Source organism: Manacus candei, unplaced genomic scaffold (genome assembly GCF_025592945.1).
Source record: "Manacus candei isolate 608988 ecotype Guabito, Panama unplaced genomic scaffold, ASM2559294v1 h1tg000028l, whole genome shotgun sequence".
NCBI classification, from domain to species: Eukaryota; Metazoa; Chordata; class Aves; order Passeriformes; family Pipridae; genus Manacus; species Manacus candei.
Window position 1 is genome coordinate 13,309,507 of NW_026138076.1, and position 18,806 is coordinate 13,328,312.

General features: G+C 39.7%; 1 protein-coding gene across 12 annotated transcripts in view; it reads right to left on the minus strand.

Moving 5' to 3' along the window:
* MTUS1 (microtubule associated scaffold protein 1) overlaps nt 1-18,806 on the minus strand; it is a 131,726-nt gene that overhangs the window by 36,760 nt on the left and 76,160 nt on the right. The window contains exon 3 of one of the 12 annotated variants that reach the window (XM_051790302.1): nt 2,657-2,677. The exons of the other annotated variants lie outside the window; for them this stretch is intronic. Coding sequence (XP_051646262.1) covers nt 2,657-2,677 — 21 coding nt within the window. The remainder of the gene's footprint in view (nt 1-2,656; nt 2,678-18,806) is intronic. 12 annotated transcript variants of the gene reach the window in all.

Below are 18,806 nucleotides of genomic sequence, written 5' to 3' on the forward strand. Positions count from 1 at the left end.
ATCACCACAGTGCTGCCGACCACAAAGCCAATCTGGGGAGTCTTGCCTTCAGTGAAAGTTTACCTGCTCACTTGCAGTTTGCCTCCCACGCTAGTCCAGGCATACTCATGGGACCAGGAAGGTATCAGAGATGCACCCTCCACATAGAGCACCTCACAGCTTACAGGTATTCGCTGAGTGTTTTGCTATCACAGTGGTTATCACAGCCCCCAGTGGACACAATGTTGATGATGGAGCTTTTTTCTGACTCTCTGTATCATGTGCCAGAAAGCCAGACATGGGCTTTCTGATGGGATTTCCCAGCACAGCTACAGATCACAGGTGTAGTTTCTTCCCCTCTCTGCTCCCTTGCACCATTCCTTGCTGGATTGCTATCCTGAGAGCTCCTAAGAATTACTATTCACACGGTCACTGCTAAAGACTAGTACACAAGCTGCAGAAGCCCAATGTGAAGTCTGAATCCAGATATCATCTTTGACCTACTTTAGGCAAGTAACATGGATCCTGTGCTAATACGAAGAGAAATAGCTCCAAGGGCCATCCTGCCTAAGGTTTGATCTTCTGGTGATTTTAAAGGTATAATTCCATGAAGAGCAGTGATTTCAGCAAAGTTTAAAAAAAACCACAAAAAACCCAAAAAACCAACCAACCAAAAAAAGCTTTTGGGAAGAGAGTCTACAACTGATACCCCTGGTCCCTTTGTAGAGGAACAGGCTCCTCCAGACAACAACGCAGAGCAGAATCCTAACTGGACAACAATGAGTGCTTGAGGGAAGCCTTTGTCCATAAGCTACATTGAAAGCCTGCCTGACCAAGCTCAGTGACTAATTAGGTGCTGCAATTGTCATTCCTGTCTAGCATCACCAGATCCAAAAGCTGCAGCCTTCTTTCTACATGTGTGTGTACCCACTCCAATTGCAAAGTGTTCTCTGCTAGAATGCAATATACTGAAGAAAAGCTGTCCTTGGAAAATGGTCTCTTACTTTATATGAATACATTAATTCTACCCAGAATGTAATCTATGTGTTTAGTATGTTCCTCACTTAAACTAAGAGGTCTGATTGAACCTAAGGAATCAGGCGATTTGAGCAAAACAAAAAAGGCCTTATTTAAATAAAATCTGGGATATGTTTGGGGTTTTTTTGGGGGGGGGGTATTTTGTTTTTAAGGTATTTCTTTCGCATTACAGAAATCTTTTACACAATTACCTAGCAGCAAATATCCCTATTTTTATAATTCTAGTATTATAGGAATAAAATCCACGAATTTAAAACATCTGAAAAAAGTATGACACATAGTTTTGATATCAGGACAAAAATTCACTAAATCACAGTAAACAGTTACACTTTACAGTGTTAAGTAACACAGTACATTTGAAATATTAAACAAAAGAATTTACACAAACCTTACAGTGAATCATAGAAAAAAAATCCATTACTTTGACCTTCAAAGTGGTTTCATGTTCTGTGAGGCTGACCAGTTAGTATAACTAGGACTGAGGTCAGACTTAAAACAGTAAACAGGATAGTTTCATTTCCCAAACATGAAAGAGGAAGCATCTAGTTGCATCTATATATTGACTTGTCCCTTTTTCAAAAATTCTGGTTTACAACCAATTATAATTGGTAACTGAACATATTCCCCCAATGAAAGAAAAAAAATGGAACAAAACAAAAACCAAACCAAAATAAACACCCTCCCCCCCAAAAAAACCCCCAAACAACCACCCCACAAACAAAAACATCCCACCCTTGGATTTCTTGTCACTCAGCTTTCCAAGAGTTTGAGAACTAAGGAGAAAGACCAACTTAACAATGAAAACAGAGGATAAAAACTAGAGAGGGCTACAGAACAGAATACCTGTTACATATAGAAGGAGAGAACACTTGGACAAGATTATATCCCTGCAAAGTATATATATATATATATACACACACACACTTATATTTATGAAATCAGCCAACTTACAACTAAAATATTGCAATAAAGGTAAGGAAATGCTGCTAATACATCCCACATCACATACTGAACTAAGTTATGGAAAGCATTACAAAACATCTATCCTGTATGGTATTAACAGTCATGAGACATTTATAGCTAATTATGTTCAGTGGAGTTTTGAGCTGGATCAAATTTCTCCAAATACATCAATAAGCACTGAAGTAAACTTGAAGGTCCACCTGCTTATTAAAGCCTGAAGAACACAGACCTACACTGTTGACCTCTGATCTAGATGCTTTATTGTTTCCTCCTCTTCTAATTGAGCTAGTCCTACTGATGCAGTACTGCATGACCTGTGGGTATGATTCTGAAGTTTCTCCTTCAGGAGTCACCAAATCTCAGTCTCACATCTGAACCAGCCCATAAGAGAGTGCATAACTTCACCTTGTATGTTAATCTTTACCCAGCTAGTTCTGAACCCTCAAAAAACCTCTACAACTCTCCTGCCATCCTCTCCCGCTGCCTTCCCCCCGCTGCAATGCATGTGAGATATTCAAGCAATGCAACAGAAAGACTGATCAACCATTTGATCTCACGGTTGTCATTTTAAAGTTTGCCTTTGTGACAAATTGCCAAAGTTATGGCAATTAGGAGAGGGTAACTTAAGAACATCCATACGAATAAGGAAGCTGTTGGGTTTAATCTGCAATGGTACATAAATTATCATTGAGAGGACCTGGAAATTCAGCTGGCTGTAAATTACCATCCTAAATTCTTTCAAAACTCCTGCTCTGGGCTATAAATGCAGGTCAGGCAAATACACAGGGAAAGCAGTCACAAAACTAAATTAACGGTGTCTGCAGAGAGCCTGACAAGGTTGGACTTGGATGGAAGTCTTCCAACCCTCCAGCAGCTCCACAGCTTGGTCAACTGTAATTTTTGCCTGCATCCATCTTCACAAGTGGCAAATACACACCTTCCTGCTGTGCCTCTCAGAGTCCAGGCTGGTGACTGTACAAACACAGACTCCTGAAGAAGTGATGTTTTGTTTCTAAGCTCTGCCTCAGGCCTCCCTACATAAGCTGGTGCAGACAGCCCCAGTTTGCTCTGCTCACAGTTCAAGTATGCGAGTCACAAGTCAGTTCTAGTTCACAGCAGAGCCTTCATTTTTCAGAGTTGCACCTGGATAATCTGCCCAACTGAAATGCTTAAGATGCTGCACGTCAGGAGCTTTTCCAGCAACTTATTTAGTTGGTCTTGTCTCAAAGCAGCTGGGTGAAGAGAAACAGCACTTCTCATCTTGCATCTCCCCCCTACATCAACATGATCTGAAGCCCAAGATGACAATTGAAGGCTTCCTAAAGAAGTACAGCAGCTATCTCTTTTCTTTACTCTTACTGTCACCCATTGAGCTTCCCTTCTTTAAGGTCTGGCACTAGCCTTTGTCCTGGAAAAGCAGGTTATTTCAGCTGTCATCAAATCCTTTCCAAGTTGTTCTGAACAAACCAACCAAACACCACAGAGGCTTTTAAGAAGGTTGCAAGAACTGAACAAAATTTAACTGCAGGCAGGTGAAACCTGACCTAGATGCTTAAACTGACTCAGCAGGACTAAGACACACAGCAGAAATCCCTCTGCCTTTTTCTACAGGGGTAAAAAGGTTTTTCAGCACATATTTTTTAAATGCTGTACATCCTGGAGGGGGAGTGCAGAGTCATCACACATTATTCCAGGCATTCAGTTTAAAGTACTGTTTCTGAGGTCTGTGTCTATCCTCTCATGTCAACTCATCCACTGACTTAAGGTTATTACAGCACTGACTTCTAGCCTCAGTGCAGCATTTTAAATCCATCCCTTTTCACTCTCCACTTCTAGCCACAGAACAGGATATTCTCTTTATACACACAATAATGAAAAGGAAAGGGAAATCTCAGAAGTATTTACATACTTCAAAGAGCTCTATGCCTGTTTAATGTTTTAATCACATGCTTAACACACACATATCTTGCAGCACTGGCCACACAGGGTTTCGTGCAGGTAGGAGCAAGTCTCTCCTGAAACAAAACCTATTAGCATGTCAAATGCTTCCCCATCTGTTACAATGCTATTAGGTAAGAAACCAAATGTTTATGGACCACAATAGTCCTACAGTCTAAAACTGTTACCTAGTAGTTCCTGTCTTTTGCTGTAACTCAGGGGAAAAAGAAGAGTTTATGACCTCTGGAAGAAGGGGCAGGCAACCCAGGAAGAGTACAAGGATATCGTTAGGTCACGTAGAGAGAAAGTTAGAAAGGTAAAATCTCAGCTAGAACTCAATCTGACCACTGCTGTTAAAGATAATAAAAAGTGGTTTTATAAATACATTGACAAGAAAAGGAGGAACAAGGAAAATCTTCATCTTTTATTGGATGCAGGGGGGACCACTGTTACCAAGGATGAGGAAAAGGCTGAGATACTTAATGCCTTCTTTGCCTCAGTCTTTAATAGAAAGACTGGATATCCTCAGGGCAACTCGCCCTCTGAGCTAGCAGACAGGGACAGGGAGCAGAGCAGACTCCCTCTAATACAGGGAGAAGTAGTTAGTGTCTTGCTGTGCCACTTAGACACAAGTCTACCACATTGGATGGGATCCACCCAAGGGTACTGAGGGAGCTGGCAGAAGAGTTTCCCAAGCCACTCTCCAACATTTATCATCAGTCCTGGTTAACCAGGCAGGTCCCAGATGACTGGAGATTGGACAGTGTGATGCCCATGTACAAGAAGGGCTGTAAGGAGGATACAGAGAACTACAGGCCTGTCAGCCTGACCTCGGTGCCAGGAAAGGTTATGGAACAGATCATCTTGAGTGCAAAAACACAGCACATGCAGGAAAACCAAGGGATCAGGCCCAGATAGCACGGGTTTAGGAAAGGCAGGTCCTGCTTGATCAACCTCATCTCCTTTTATGACCAGGTCACCTGCCTAGTGGATGAGGGAAAGGCTGTGGATGATGTCTACCTGGACATCAGTAAACCCTTGGATACTTTCTCCCACAGCATTCTCCTGAAGAAGCTGGCAGCCCACGGCTTGGACAGGTGTACTCACCACTAGGTTAAAAACTGGTTGGACAGCTGAGCCCAGAGAGTGGTGGTGAATGGTGCCCCATCCGGTTGGCCTTTTGGCATTCCCAAAGGGATCTGGACAGGCAACAGTATGAGATTCAACAACCCCAAGTAGTGCTACGTGGTGGAGGAAGAGTGCCTGGTAAGCTGCCCAGTGGAAAAAGACCTGGGGGTGCTGGTTGACAGTTGGCTGAACGTGAGCCAGCAGTGTGCCCAGGTGGCCAAGAAGACCAATGGCATCCTGGCTTGTATCAAAAGTAGTGTGGCCAGCGGGACTAGGGAAGGGACTGTCCCTTTGTACTTGACACTGGTGAGACTGCACCTCATGTACTGTGTCCCATTCTGGGCCTCTCACTTCAAGAAAGACATTGAGGTACTGGAGCAAGTCCAGAGAAGGACAACGAAGCTGGTGAAGGGTCTAGGGAGTAAGTCATATGAGGAGCAGCTGAGGAAGATGGGGCTGTTCAGCGTGGAGAAAAGGAGGCCCAGGGGAAACCTTATTGCTCTCTACAGCTACCTGAAAGGAGATTGTAGCAAGGTGGGGGTTGGCCTTTTCTCCCAGGCAACTAGCAACAGGACAAGAAGGAAGGGTTTCAAGCTGTGCAGGTGGGGGGTTCAGGTTGGACATCAGGAAGAATTTCTTCCCTGAAAGGGTGGCTAAGCATTGGAATGGACTGCCCAGGGAAGTGGTGCAGTCACTATCCCTGGAAGTGTTCAAGTATGGCATTTGGCACTTAGTGCTATGGTTTAGTTGACATAGTGGTGTTCTGTCATAGGTTGGACTCGATCTTGGAGGTCTTTTCTAACTTTAATGATTCTATGATTCTACCTAGAAACTGTAACACAATAATAAAAGGCATGCAGCTCTATTAGCTTCTCACTTGTTGACACAACAAATGAAGCATGAACCAAGAACACCATTTCATTATGGCATCCTTTATACAGAAACATGGGTGGAAGAGGAAACCCGCAAATGCAGAAACCAAGAGATTGCAAGCAAGGGCAGTTTTCCAACTGTATACCTTTCTAAACAAGCTTTTGCACAATTTCCACAACAGGCTCAGCAACTGCAAGGAGTCCTTTACTCCTGTAAGAGGTTCTGAAGAGAGATGCCAGCCAGTTAATCTAACACGTACTTCATACTGTTTTGGACTTTGAAATCGATAACCCACGGTGTGTAGCAAACCCTCTGCCCAACAGTGTAATGGTCTGGACTTTTTCTGTTGGTTATAAGCATGCCGCTGCCATCCTTTCATATGGAAGAGAACACTCTCACTCTCCCTGTAGTTGGGAGACACCGGGGGCAGCCAGGAATGCAAGGCTGTACAAATGTGACACTGCACTGAGGCTCCTAGGTAAGCCTCAGTACATCTTTCCAGTCCCTACCCCAACAGACTCTTACCCACATGACAGCCTTTGAACTGGGTTCCCTGAGGGTGCATGCTTATTAAAAGTAACAATCCACTAAAGCCTCAATACTTCTCAACCAAACCCATGCCTTCACCACGGCATTAACTATGATGTGTCTCTGTTCCCCTACGATATCACCTGTCCTACTGAAAACAGCACTGGGCTTGTACAACTGTTTTAGGACATTGTCCAAGGCATGACTTATCACCTGGAACACTGCTTTTTCCCCCTACAGGAAGAATGTTAATGACACACATTTTCATTTGTCAGTAGTCTGGTAAAATCCGCTACTATGCTGAATCTCCATGCTGATTTAGCCTTGCTCACATTTCTGAAGATTATGTGTGTTAAAACCTCCCTTAACCTTATACTGAAGTTTCACAGTGAGCTAGATGATGATGTTTGTAAAGATATCAAACTACATCTGAGAAAATGCATTACCTTCCAAATTGCTAGTGACTTCCAAAATAAAAGCAAAAAGACGAGAAAAGCAAAATCACTGCTGCAATTGCCTGATCAGTCAGCCTGTGCATTTTTAAAGGGCAAGTTTTGAAGGAAAGACCAGTGATCAAGACACTATTGAACTGTGTCCTACGCTGTTTTAATGTTACATGTTTCTTTATCATTTCACCAGGAGCTCTTTCTTTTTCAGTTCTTGACAAAGCTATAGTATTGGGTGAGACAAATGGCCACACATTTTGTCAAGCTGAGTAGCGGTGGATTGGTAAAGTCAGTAATGATGGCAGGAAGGAATGTAAAAAAACCACCTAAAAGCAGCAATGTCCAAATTTTCTAGTAGATTAGAAGATTGAAAGGGATAATCTTTACAAATCACGTTTCACAAAGGACTTAATATTTAAGTCTTGGACTCCTTTAAGTGTGCAATTAATATATGAGACAGATGTCTGCCTGTTAAGTGCACAGTACACACGCAAGCCTAATACCCTGCAATGTCAGCATGGTGCCCGTAACACTTCTTATGTACTACAGGCCTATCTTACAGAAACACTGGTTGAGTTTTGAACACCTAATATAAAAAGGGATTTTGTCCTACTATTGCATTCACAATACACTTCATCAATAAGTTTTCATCTAGTTAGTACATATCAAGCATGAATATGAGTCACACATCATCTGCAAGGATAAAAATATCAATAAGCCTACCATGCACCCAGAGATGACCGCAAACTAAACAAACAAATTTGAAATGTAATGCAATTTACAGAAAACAACTCTAACATGCATCAGCTAGACTGCCAGTGCATCAGAGTTGTCCAGGTTATTTCCTAAATAATCAAGGGCAATATTGATTCTTGACTTTTTTTGGGATTTTAGCTTATTCTGAATTAGGACAAAGCCTAACACGTTAGTTACGCATACAGTGCTATACACCACTGACTGAGGAAAAACAAAACAAATTGGAAGATGGCAGAACTAGTTTACTGTAATACAAACCCAAAAGCATGGGTGTTTTGATATGAGAGGGATTGGCTATATACATTAAGGAAACAACTTCATCCATCTTAAAAAACCCCACTGTCATCCATTTTTAATGACAAAGATAACAACACAATGGACAATATTTGCATGAGGATTTGTTACAGTGTGCTGATGCTTTGGTCAATGAGGACTGAACTAAAGACTGTGAACTATATCTCAGTCTACTATCCTCATGTTAGGTATTTGAATTTTGCTACATAATTCATCATATATACCACAGACAACCTTAAATCTTCAAATTCCCTACCTTTACAAGGAAAAAAAAAGCCATATTGGAAGTTAGCAATTATTTTACATAAGGGCTTTAACTAAGTTTCTAGTTCAGGTATATCTCTGAGTAGGCAAAGAAACACCTGAAGCAGTTCTGTTTTTTATTATAGTTGCAGCTGTGCCTTGTTATCCACGAAACACACAACTTCCCAAAAAAACAAGCACAGAGTGATGCTGAAGACTGATGTCCCTCACTACTCTCTGTTCCTATTTCCTCTGCCTGTTCTCTCCATTACTAACTCCTGTACAAGAAGTTGCTCCTTAATGTCTGGTGCCCTCTACTGCTTCATTGCAAGTACAGGACATGGCCTGTTTTTGCCCTTCTGCAGCCTCTGTCTACACAATCAGGACCCAGAGTCAACTGGGACAGTGAATCGCACCATGATTAGTTCATACTATCTCCAAACCCTTCCCAGATGCAATTAACTGCCTCCTCAGTGCAAATCCTGATCCCTTGGTAACTCCACATTCTTCTTGGATATACTTCGGGCATGTGTGTGTAGTGTTACAGGAAGAAGCCCATTACATCTCCACACTTGTGTAGAAAACCCTCACACAAAACCAGAATGATACAGCCTTTTTCCTTTTTCAGCCTTTCTGAAGATCCCAGTTCTCACATGTGATCAGGGGTGAAATGTCTGAAACAGCCAGAAAGGAAGAACCATTTGAGCTGCAACACTTGAACATGTTCCTTCCTACATACCATAGTCCACCCTACCATGATCAACATCAGGAACATAGGGCTGGAAGAAGCCTCCAGAAACCATTTACATCACTCCTTGTTGAGGCAAGGTAAACACTACCTAGACACAAAAGGCATTTCACCAGACTGCTCAACTGTTTTAAGTCTTACCACAAAACACTGCTACATTTTTTCATGGTACATTTTCTTCCAGTTCAAACCTGATCTGATTTCATGTAGATTAAATCATTGACAATAACCTCTCTACACGCCACATTTCACACAGATACTAACAGGCTAGCTGAGAAGTTTTCTCTTCTGCTCTCATGCATGCACAGCAGTCTCCTATGTTCTTGAAAGTCAGATACAAGGTCATCTTCAACATGCTTCCTTCCAAAAGAGCTGGCCAAAATTATAAGTATGCTAGGGATAAACATCAAGCAACTGGAAGAGACACTGTTACTTACAAATCCGAGTAAGAGAAGTTCAAAAACTTAATTTTTTTTGCATCATAAATTAGTTCTATATCTATGTATAAAACTTGGCTCCAATAAGCATAGGAAGGATTCTTGAAAGAGGAACTTCAAACAAATTCAAACAGGACTCTTACAGCGTATAGAAGTAAGCTTTTAAGTTTGCAAGCCACTTTCTGCTCATATACTAACGTCCACTCTGTTGGAGGAAAGGCAAAAAACCCCAAACCAAACCAACCCAGAACTAATTTGGAACTTTTAACTGAATCACTGAATTTCACTTCATCAATTGTGCTGCCCCTAATTCAACGTAGTAATTCTTTCTTCACTAGTTCATTAGTGAACTGTCAGTACATACATGAGCTCAGACTGTTAGATTCAAGAATTTGATATTTCTATTTTTTTCTCAACAACTCAAAGTCCTTCAGAGTAAGAGTGCAGGGAAGACTTAGTAATTTGCAAGGAACCACAGTCTTTCATTGGAAACAACTGTACAAAAGAGACTTGGAAAATATATTTTTGACCACAAGACTAGCACATTAATATGCGACATTTTTTCTTGCGCAGTGTCTGCAGCTATCTTGGATAGAGAGGACAGAATGGCTTTTAGTTTGAACTCAGAAGCTATTTATTTAATCACACTAGTATGAGCTGATGTTACATGACTGTAACAAATGTCACTGACTTTACCACGGCACTGAAATGCTGCCTAAAGGATATTATGGAAGAAAAAGTAGGGCAGACAGTGGGAATTTTAAGAGCCTCCAGAGCCCTGACTATATTTTCTATTATTGCCTTTGTGCCAAAACTGTTTCTGAAGCTGAAACACAGCTTCCTGTTTATGAAATTCTACATCTATTTAAAGACAAATCCAGATTATACTCAAATTTACTGATGATGTTCTTTAAAAAGCAAAGTGCTAGCACTTCCAAGCATGTTGGAAGCACTATAATCAGTGCTAAGTTATCCATAATAATCATACTTTATCTACCAAAAGATCACTAGAAAGTTAAATTCTAACGCTTTTCCTCATAAAATTGATGATGGCAGTTTGCAATTTCAAGTTACAAAACAAACAGCTAACATCCAAACTCACTGTTATAAACAGACTCACTTCCTAGAGAAGTCGCAAATTTCTGAATATAAACAAGAGCATAAAACAATTCAGAGACCAAGCTTTTTTTCCCCACGGACTAAAAAAAAATCAAAATCAGTGATGATATAGGCATGATTAACCTTATAGGCTCGAACTGAGAAAAGTAAAGTTTACAATAACGGTTCAACTTGCCAAATCCCTTCAAGAATTCTAGAATTCTACAGTTCTAGAGCTCTTAGGAGCTATGCAGAACATGCTAATGCAGTTGTATCAACACCATTGACTATGGTATCACTCCATGACCTTGCTCCAATCGGTATCGATTGGTTTCAATCACAGCCCCAAATGGCAACCCAGGAGGCTGCTCCTCCCCAGCTACATTGACTTAATTTGATGAGTTCACGTTCAGTCCCAGATCTGGTGTTTTCCCATGACTAAAGAATAACCAAGGAGTTACTGTACAAAAGTATTAATCTGTACTGTCATTTCCACACAAGAGAGCAGAGCCTTACCTTCATCCTACTGGCAGATGACTACCCTGTCATGTCTAGAAGATAACGTAAGAGAAATTGTATTACATTTTTCCCGTATCTAGGTGGAGGATTATCTATTTCTACAACTGTTTAATAGCTCTGTTAAGACACTGAGTTACTCTAGATCAGTACTGATATTGTAAGGCACTAGAAATGGTTTTTGCACATATCCACCTTCACTGGGCTGGTTCACACAGTGGAAGCTGTTTTTCCAATTTACAGCTGTGCTATTCATCCTTTTTGATCACATATATCAACACCATTAACATAAAGTCTCAGCAGAATGAGGAAAATTTAAGCAGCTATCAAAATTAGAGATAAGCTCACAACTTTAGGAAGATGTATTTTAGGGGACAACAGCATGTTTTAAAGAATACCAGCATAATTGAATATGTGTTTAAAATTAACCTTGAAACAGTACTTTAAAGCTACCCTAGCAGTGAAACACAATTTGCTGGTCAACAGCATATAACAGCATCTTAATATAATCACTGCAGTTGCTGCTGGTTAAAATCATCCATGTGAACTCAGTCTTTTCCATGCTTCACTGCAAGGTCAAGACAGAAAATAGCACATCTCAAGTGCCTCATACCAGCTCTAAGTGCTGCTGGAACATCCCCTTTTCAAAAGACACACAAAATGCACTTCTATAAATCTTGGCAGTCACCACATCACGGTTAAGGACCTATTTGTGTATTTCCTGTCAGGTTGAATAGTTTTCCTGCTATTAAGCAGCAAAGATATTTCCCCAGGGACCTGCCTAGGAAATTGCACGCCATTGTTTTGGGAACAGCCTACACACAAGCTAACAGCCTATGTGACAACATCTTGCCAAGCTGAAAACAGAGAACAGGGCACCACCCAGCACTTTAATCAGTCACAAGATGTGTCTCCACCCTTTGAGAAGCACAGAGTCCTTCTACTGCCCGCTGACCACATATGGAAGATAAGGGACGTCTCTTCCCAGTGACTCCTAACCAAACTGCGCAATGTAAGACTGCTTTGGCAAAGGCTGCCCCTAGTGCTAGGTATTAGGTACTAGTGCTGCCCTTAGGGAGTGACTGCTTGCCATGCCTGCTGTGGAGACCAAGCAGTTTCTGTGGAGGAAATTTAAAACATTCAGCACATCACTCTTTGCACTTAATGTTTCCTTGAGTCTCTTCTGTTCAAGCTAACAAACAACTACATTGATGGCAGACAGAGTTTTGCTTAGCTGGGTGGTGGGTAGGGAGAGAGAGAGGGGAAAGTAGGCTACAGAAATTTTCTTGAGGAGCTGGTACCTCAGGCAACTGTGGTGTTCACCGGGGTAACCCACAACTTCCCACAAGGACCAAAACCTATACGTAAGGTTAATTCCTATGAAAGATCGCCAACTACAAACACCTCTACTTGTGCCACTAACAAAGGCAGCAAGAAAAATATTCACTGCACATTACCCATGCATCTTGCCTTTCTTGATCTTAAATCCAAGCTAAGAAGTCCCTCCAGAGATAAAGAAACACAGGTTTAACAAGGTTATGCTACTCATTTCATATGGGGACCATTTTTCTTTTAAACTGGCAAAATGTCTTCACTTGATAAACAAATTAAGCAGGTAGCAGATTGTACAGTAACATTTGTAGAAATAAGCAAGCCATGATTTTATATTGGTTATACAAGTGGCCCATGCTCACGGTTAAGAAAAGCAAAGTTTTATAGCCTTCTGTTTTATATGGAATGAAATAATTTGCGAGAGTCTTTGTAAGAAAGTTCACTTATTCTTCTGTTGAAAGCATTTCCAATAATCCTGTTTTACCACTTCAAATATTTGAAAAGGCTTAGCACAAAGTCTATTCTTGTAAAAAATACAAACATAAGATTTTTAATAATTTAGGTGCTTCTAATGTAAGCAATATCACAGAGTCTTAAATTGTTATTACAGAAGTGAAGTAGTTAATGAGTATTATTTGTAACACTTGATTTTTCTACTGAAGGACATTCTCTTTAAGAAAAAGATGAGCTTTTACTAAAAGAATTTCACCACAGATGTTCCCAGCAGTCCTATTTCCTGCCTAACTAGAAATATTTCCATAACGTCACATACAGACTGTTTACACAAGTGTCCTGAGGAAGATCTTCTACTTGCTATAAATGCACAAGCATCACACTATCATGACAAGAAGTACAAAACTACATTTAAACAGTAGTTGAACACAGGAACCAAGGTTATTAGTACTCTTACTACAACTACTAGACATCAGTAAAGATAATACCAAAGAAAGGTTAATAAATAGCAACTGTAAAGAAACATCACATCCGGATACAACCCAGGTTATTTAAGGGGATTACTTCTTCTTACTTACTTCCACATTTGAGTATCTGGACAACTAAATTGAATGTTTTTTGTTTTTGTTTTTGGTTTTTTTACACTATTTAAGATGTAAGTTACACTGCCAATACATTCATTTTTCAGAAGATCAAATGCTATTTTCTTCTCCCTGTAGGACAGAGAACAGAAACAATACTCCATAACCCACAAAAGTAATGGGAAAGAGCAACTGTTGGTGGACATGGTTAGAAAAGGGCTGGTGATACTGCTAATAAATAATTAATTAATAATTCCACAGCAGTAGTTGACCATATTATCATGTTGAAATTCATTACTTAAACCTCCCCTTAAAAATAAACCTTTCTGATAACAACACTATTCCATTGGACCGCAAGAAGAGAAGACAAGCCCGGAGAGATGGGAGTCTGCTTGAAAATAATTTTCCAAATAAGTTAGGTTTTGGTATGATATTTGGTGAAACAGTCAAAAGCTGTTTGAAACACCAGTACTTTCCTAAAGGCATCGAATCCATCAATTTTGGACTTAGGTTATTCCTATGTATTGCAACACGCAGAGATTATAATTTTTTGAAATAATAAAAACAGTGGAGATGCTGCTTCATTACACAACAGCAAATTAACAGCCAATCTCTATAAACAGAAATTGTCACCTCCTGCCATTCATGGCAGTGAGAGTGGTAAGTGTGGTCCCAATCTATTCAAGATTGCCTCCACATTACGTAACATATGATGAAATCAACTGGAGATGCAAGAAATTTCTTTCATCTTCACACAACACAGTTCTCTGTGCCAACAAAGAAAGCAGGGTAACACAAAACAGCAGCGAGGCAATTGGCTGCAAATACTTGAAACACTGCATTCTAGCAATGAAATTTCATGGTATCATGTTCCTCCAAAAAAGCTTTTGCTTTATGTTTTAGAAAGCTCAAATTAGAAGGACTGAATAGGTAGTAATACTTTGTTTATCTGAATCCTGCAAGCCATTTCTACTATGGTAACAGACACATTTGCACAAACTGCAAAACTGGTAGAGGCAGCTTTTAGAAGTTTAAGCCTGGTTTTACCACACTGGAAATCCCCCAAAGTAATTTAGAAGCTGTTCAGGTTTTTAAGTGTAATTGTAGCTACCTGAAATTTTCAAACTCTAACTACTTCACAGCAATAGAACTTGCAGCCAGACCTTTTTCACCTATTAGACATATCAAGTGGGAACAAATGTACTCATAGAATATGCAATTACCACAGATCATTTGTTATGTGTTTTTTATTTACTCTCCAATTAACTTCTCTTCTATGAAGCTGAGCTGGAAGCAACAATTCTATTTATTTCATATTGACAAATACTTGAGGCATCCTTCACATATAATTAATCCCTTTAAGTGAAGGAATAACAAAAAACAACATCACTTCCTACAGTAAAGCCAGAATGCAAGTTACCAAGCATCTGCTTTCCACAGCACACCAGTTGTTCCTTCTCCAAAGATTTTTGGAGGCAAAGCTCCCCATTTACATTCACTCTCATACCTTATTAAATATATGCACAGTTTAAATGTTAACATCACATGTAAGTTATTGTTTTGACTTTGGTACATTTTTGTTGGGTTGGGTTGTGGGGTTTCTTTTGGGGTTTTTTTGGTCAGGTTTGGCAGTTCCTTCCTGCTATCCAGGCTTCCTTTGAAAATACTGGTTATCCTCGTTTTATACTTATTGTAAATGCATCCATTGGATGAGACTTGTACAGAGCACAAACTGTACTTACAAACCCCAAAACACAGAGCCCTGACACCTGAAAATAAGAATCTCCATTTAGCTATCACCTACTTGCCTACAGAAACTATGACCTATTAAGACTGAAATCAGGCACATCAGGCGGGTCATTTAGTACCCAGTCTTGAAGAGATTAAATCAGGAGCAGAATTTCATTGACTTAAACAGGAACATGATTAAATTCAAAATCCCCCATTACGAATGGTTTCCAGCTATTCAACTTCTTTTGCTTAGAACAGATAAGCTGGCTTTAGTTCTGAACTATTTTTTTTCCTTGGCTGGTGACACAAATATTTAACATACTCGTCCTGTATAAAATTTCTCCATCAGACTTTCAGATTCAGAATACTTAATAGGGTTGAGTGTGTTGGGTATCTTTCTATGGTTCTATATTAAACTGTAGTGTCAGACATTAACCAGTTCTTCACTTATTCTTCAGGGGGGGAAAAAAAGCACCATATGAACAGCAACACCCGGGGCTTTCAAAGCCCTTTAAGAGCACTGCTTTGCAATGCACAGAAGTAATTTTATAGTTCCCAATTTGATCTGAAGGAGGACTTAGGAAAGAAATCGTACTGAAAGAGGATGTCAACTGCTCAAATAAATACATTTGTGATGTCTCCTTGTATTGCTGAAATGACAAGTTTAGTAAGCAACAGAAGTCACCAGTAAGAGCATCAAGTACAGTTTGCTTAGGGGAAGGAAAGAGAGGAAAAGCAGCAAGAAGGGCTGGATGAAAACATTTTGAGACAAAACAGAATATGATCCTTGAAAAACTCTGAACAAAAGGCACAAGAGCTTTTATCTCCACTTGCAAAACTAGTTTCTTGTTTGGAATTTCATCTTTATGCAAAAGAAAAAATAAACAACTCCAAATTACTATTCTGAATTATTCATAAAAGAATGTGTTTCTCTCATGGTTTATACAGAATTACACAGAGATAATTTGCTTGGTCACACCACTGACGCATGAAGAACATAACAGCACTTTAGTCATCCTTTGGTAAGAATCCTAAATGGTTCAATAAAGGAAGCAAATATAATATTTCATCACTGAAAGACTGGTTGCCACTTAACTCATATCTGCCATGTTTATGCCATTCTGAAGTGTTTAGATTTTTGCAGTTACTTGCTACAAGTAAGCTTTAGAAGCCAAAGGATGGGTAAAGTATTTCCTGAAGGTTACAGGATTTTGTTTTGCTGAAGAGGTCACTCATTATATACAGCTAACAATGCAAGTGTACTGTATTTCCAGTTGCTGAGGAAAAATGACACTTTGATGTCTGCCTGCATTTAAAGAGAAAAGAAACTTCTGGATAGCATGACCTTGAAGCAATGTAGTCATGAAAGTTAGACACAAGATAACAAGATGAAAGATCTTAAGAAACACTTTAAATTTTACAGCAAATTTCATCTGGATTTATTCCATTCCTAGGAAAAAAAAATTATCTAATTTTATTTGGCTTCCCTTGAATTGCTTACTACATGCTTACACTGCAACATATCTGAATTACTCTAGTTACATCTCATCCATGTGGAGGTGTCTAAGTGCAAACACATCCAGCCCAAGGACCCATTTAAGTGCAATGACTAACCTAGACTAACTTAACCCCAGTGTGAACAACCGTATGCCCAGCCATGCTCCATACTGTGAAGAAACTGCATCAGGCTGCTGCAAAATATCCTGAAGCCAGAATGAAAACCCAAAAGCAAGCTCCATCCTCTTCCTCCCAACAGTGCTTACGTTCTAACTTCACTGAGTTTTTAGTGCACCAAAAGCTGTCAGCCAGGATGTGGCAACAGAAGAATTCAACTTGATCTGTGCTCAAGATTACTTTAAAACTCTACATTTCTACAATTGCCTTAAGTATCCCAAGGATGCTCTACAGTCATACAAGACAGTTGGTCTATGCTGTGATCAAAGGAAGCAAAGAATGAAATCCATGATAATGCTTATTAAAAGTGCAATCTATGTCAAAACCATTACATAACACTCATACATATGCATGTTCCTACATGGACCTTGAAGTTCCTTTTTGCAGTTACTCCTTCCCTTATTTACTGACACAGTCCCTAGTGCTCATTGTGCACATTTCTTATGTGACCTTGGAAAGAAGCCACATTTTAATCCAATTAAACCACTACAAAAAAAGATACTCCTACTGGTGCTGCAAAACCAAATATGGCTCCTCCTGGCATTTAACAACAAAAAAAATAAATTAACCTTTTACGTTCGTGATATACACTATCACTGCCTGATGTGCTGCTGCTGAGTTTTATGAACCTGAAATAATCACTAACAAGCTTCAATGCATTCCGCTGTTTCAAAACACACAGTATTATCTATACATACTTGCATTCTCCATTACAGAATATGACCTGGTTTTCAGATGCCCTACTTTTTTGGTATATTCAGCTCTAGCTAACCAAAGCTCTATATGTCAGCTTTTTGCTAACACACTGACTTCCTACAAGACACAGGGACAACAAAGGAGAATGGGGAAAGTAGGTAAAAACCTGTCTAAGCTTTCAATCTGGCACCATTAGCCTGTACATACCACACATAGAGAAAACACACAGAAGGTCTATTCAGCACTTATTTAATGAAGTGCTGCTTAACTAGAACACAGGGCTTGCAATCTATTTTACATATCGTATTTCACAGAGGCATCCTGCAGACAGGTTTTGCTTTCACATCCGCTCAAATGAAATAAAACAACAAACTGATTCTTATACTTGTTAAATTCCTTTGATATGTGCAGTGAAATCTATTTTTACTTTTCAAAATTACACAAAGTTCAGTAGCAGTTAACGAACATTTGGAAGACTGAACATCATCTCCCTTTGCCTTCTCTCTTAGGAACTTTGTCCCTGGATTATGTATTTCGTGGACATTTCACATTGTTAGCAACATAGGTATGTGCACAAAGACATCCTTTACGTTAGAATTTTTAGCATCAACGTATTTAAATCCTAGTTTAAAGCCACACAAGCAACCTGCAAATAGAAGCCTGTATTATGTTTGGACAGTTGTCCTGTATTATGTTCATAAATGAATTTATCATCCAGGAGGAACTCAGAATCTGGATTTACTTTGGCAAGGATAAGTAATGACAAGGCAAATGGTTTAAGCTGTTATGTGAAAAGCCAGGACAGTAAGGAAAGCTGACTGGTAGCACTGAACTCCAAAAAAATAAGAGCAGAGAGGGTGGTATTCAAGTGAGAAAGGAAATCCCCAAGAGGAAGAGCTTCTGCAAAACTACTTTATGTAGCTGCTTGCTCACCTCTAAGTAAAATGCAAGAAAATTACAAACAGTGCAGTGGAGAAAATATTATGTAACATGCAACTGCCATCAGTTTCTCTAGATGTCATATCCCAGCTCAAAGAAACAAACAACTGCCACCCTCCCCCAAGACAACACATGTATATCCTGGAACAAAGCTCAGCTTCCATAATCTCGCTTTATTTGCTTTGCCTGCCACTGAAGATGAAAATCAGGTCAGATGCAGCTGAGAATTTTGTAATTTGTTTGTTTGTTGTGTTTTGTGTCTGCATGGGTGTGAAGTAAACACCCCCACGCTTGTCTTGAATGTCTCAAAACTTTTTACCTTTTAGGTTTGAATCGACACAAGTGGGCACAAAAGTTTGCTTGTCCCACAACATGTATGATAACATATCTACAGGTAAGTATTCATATATTTCAC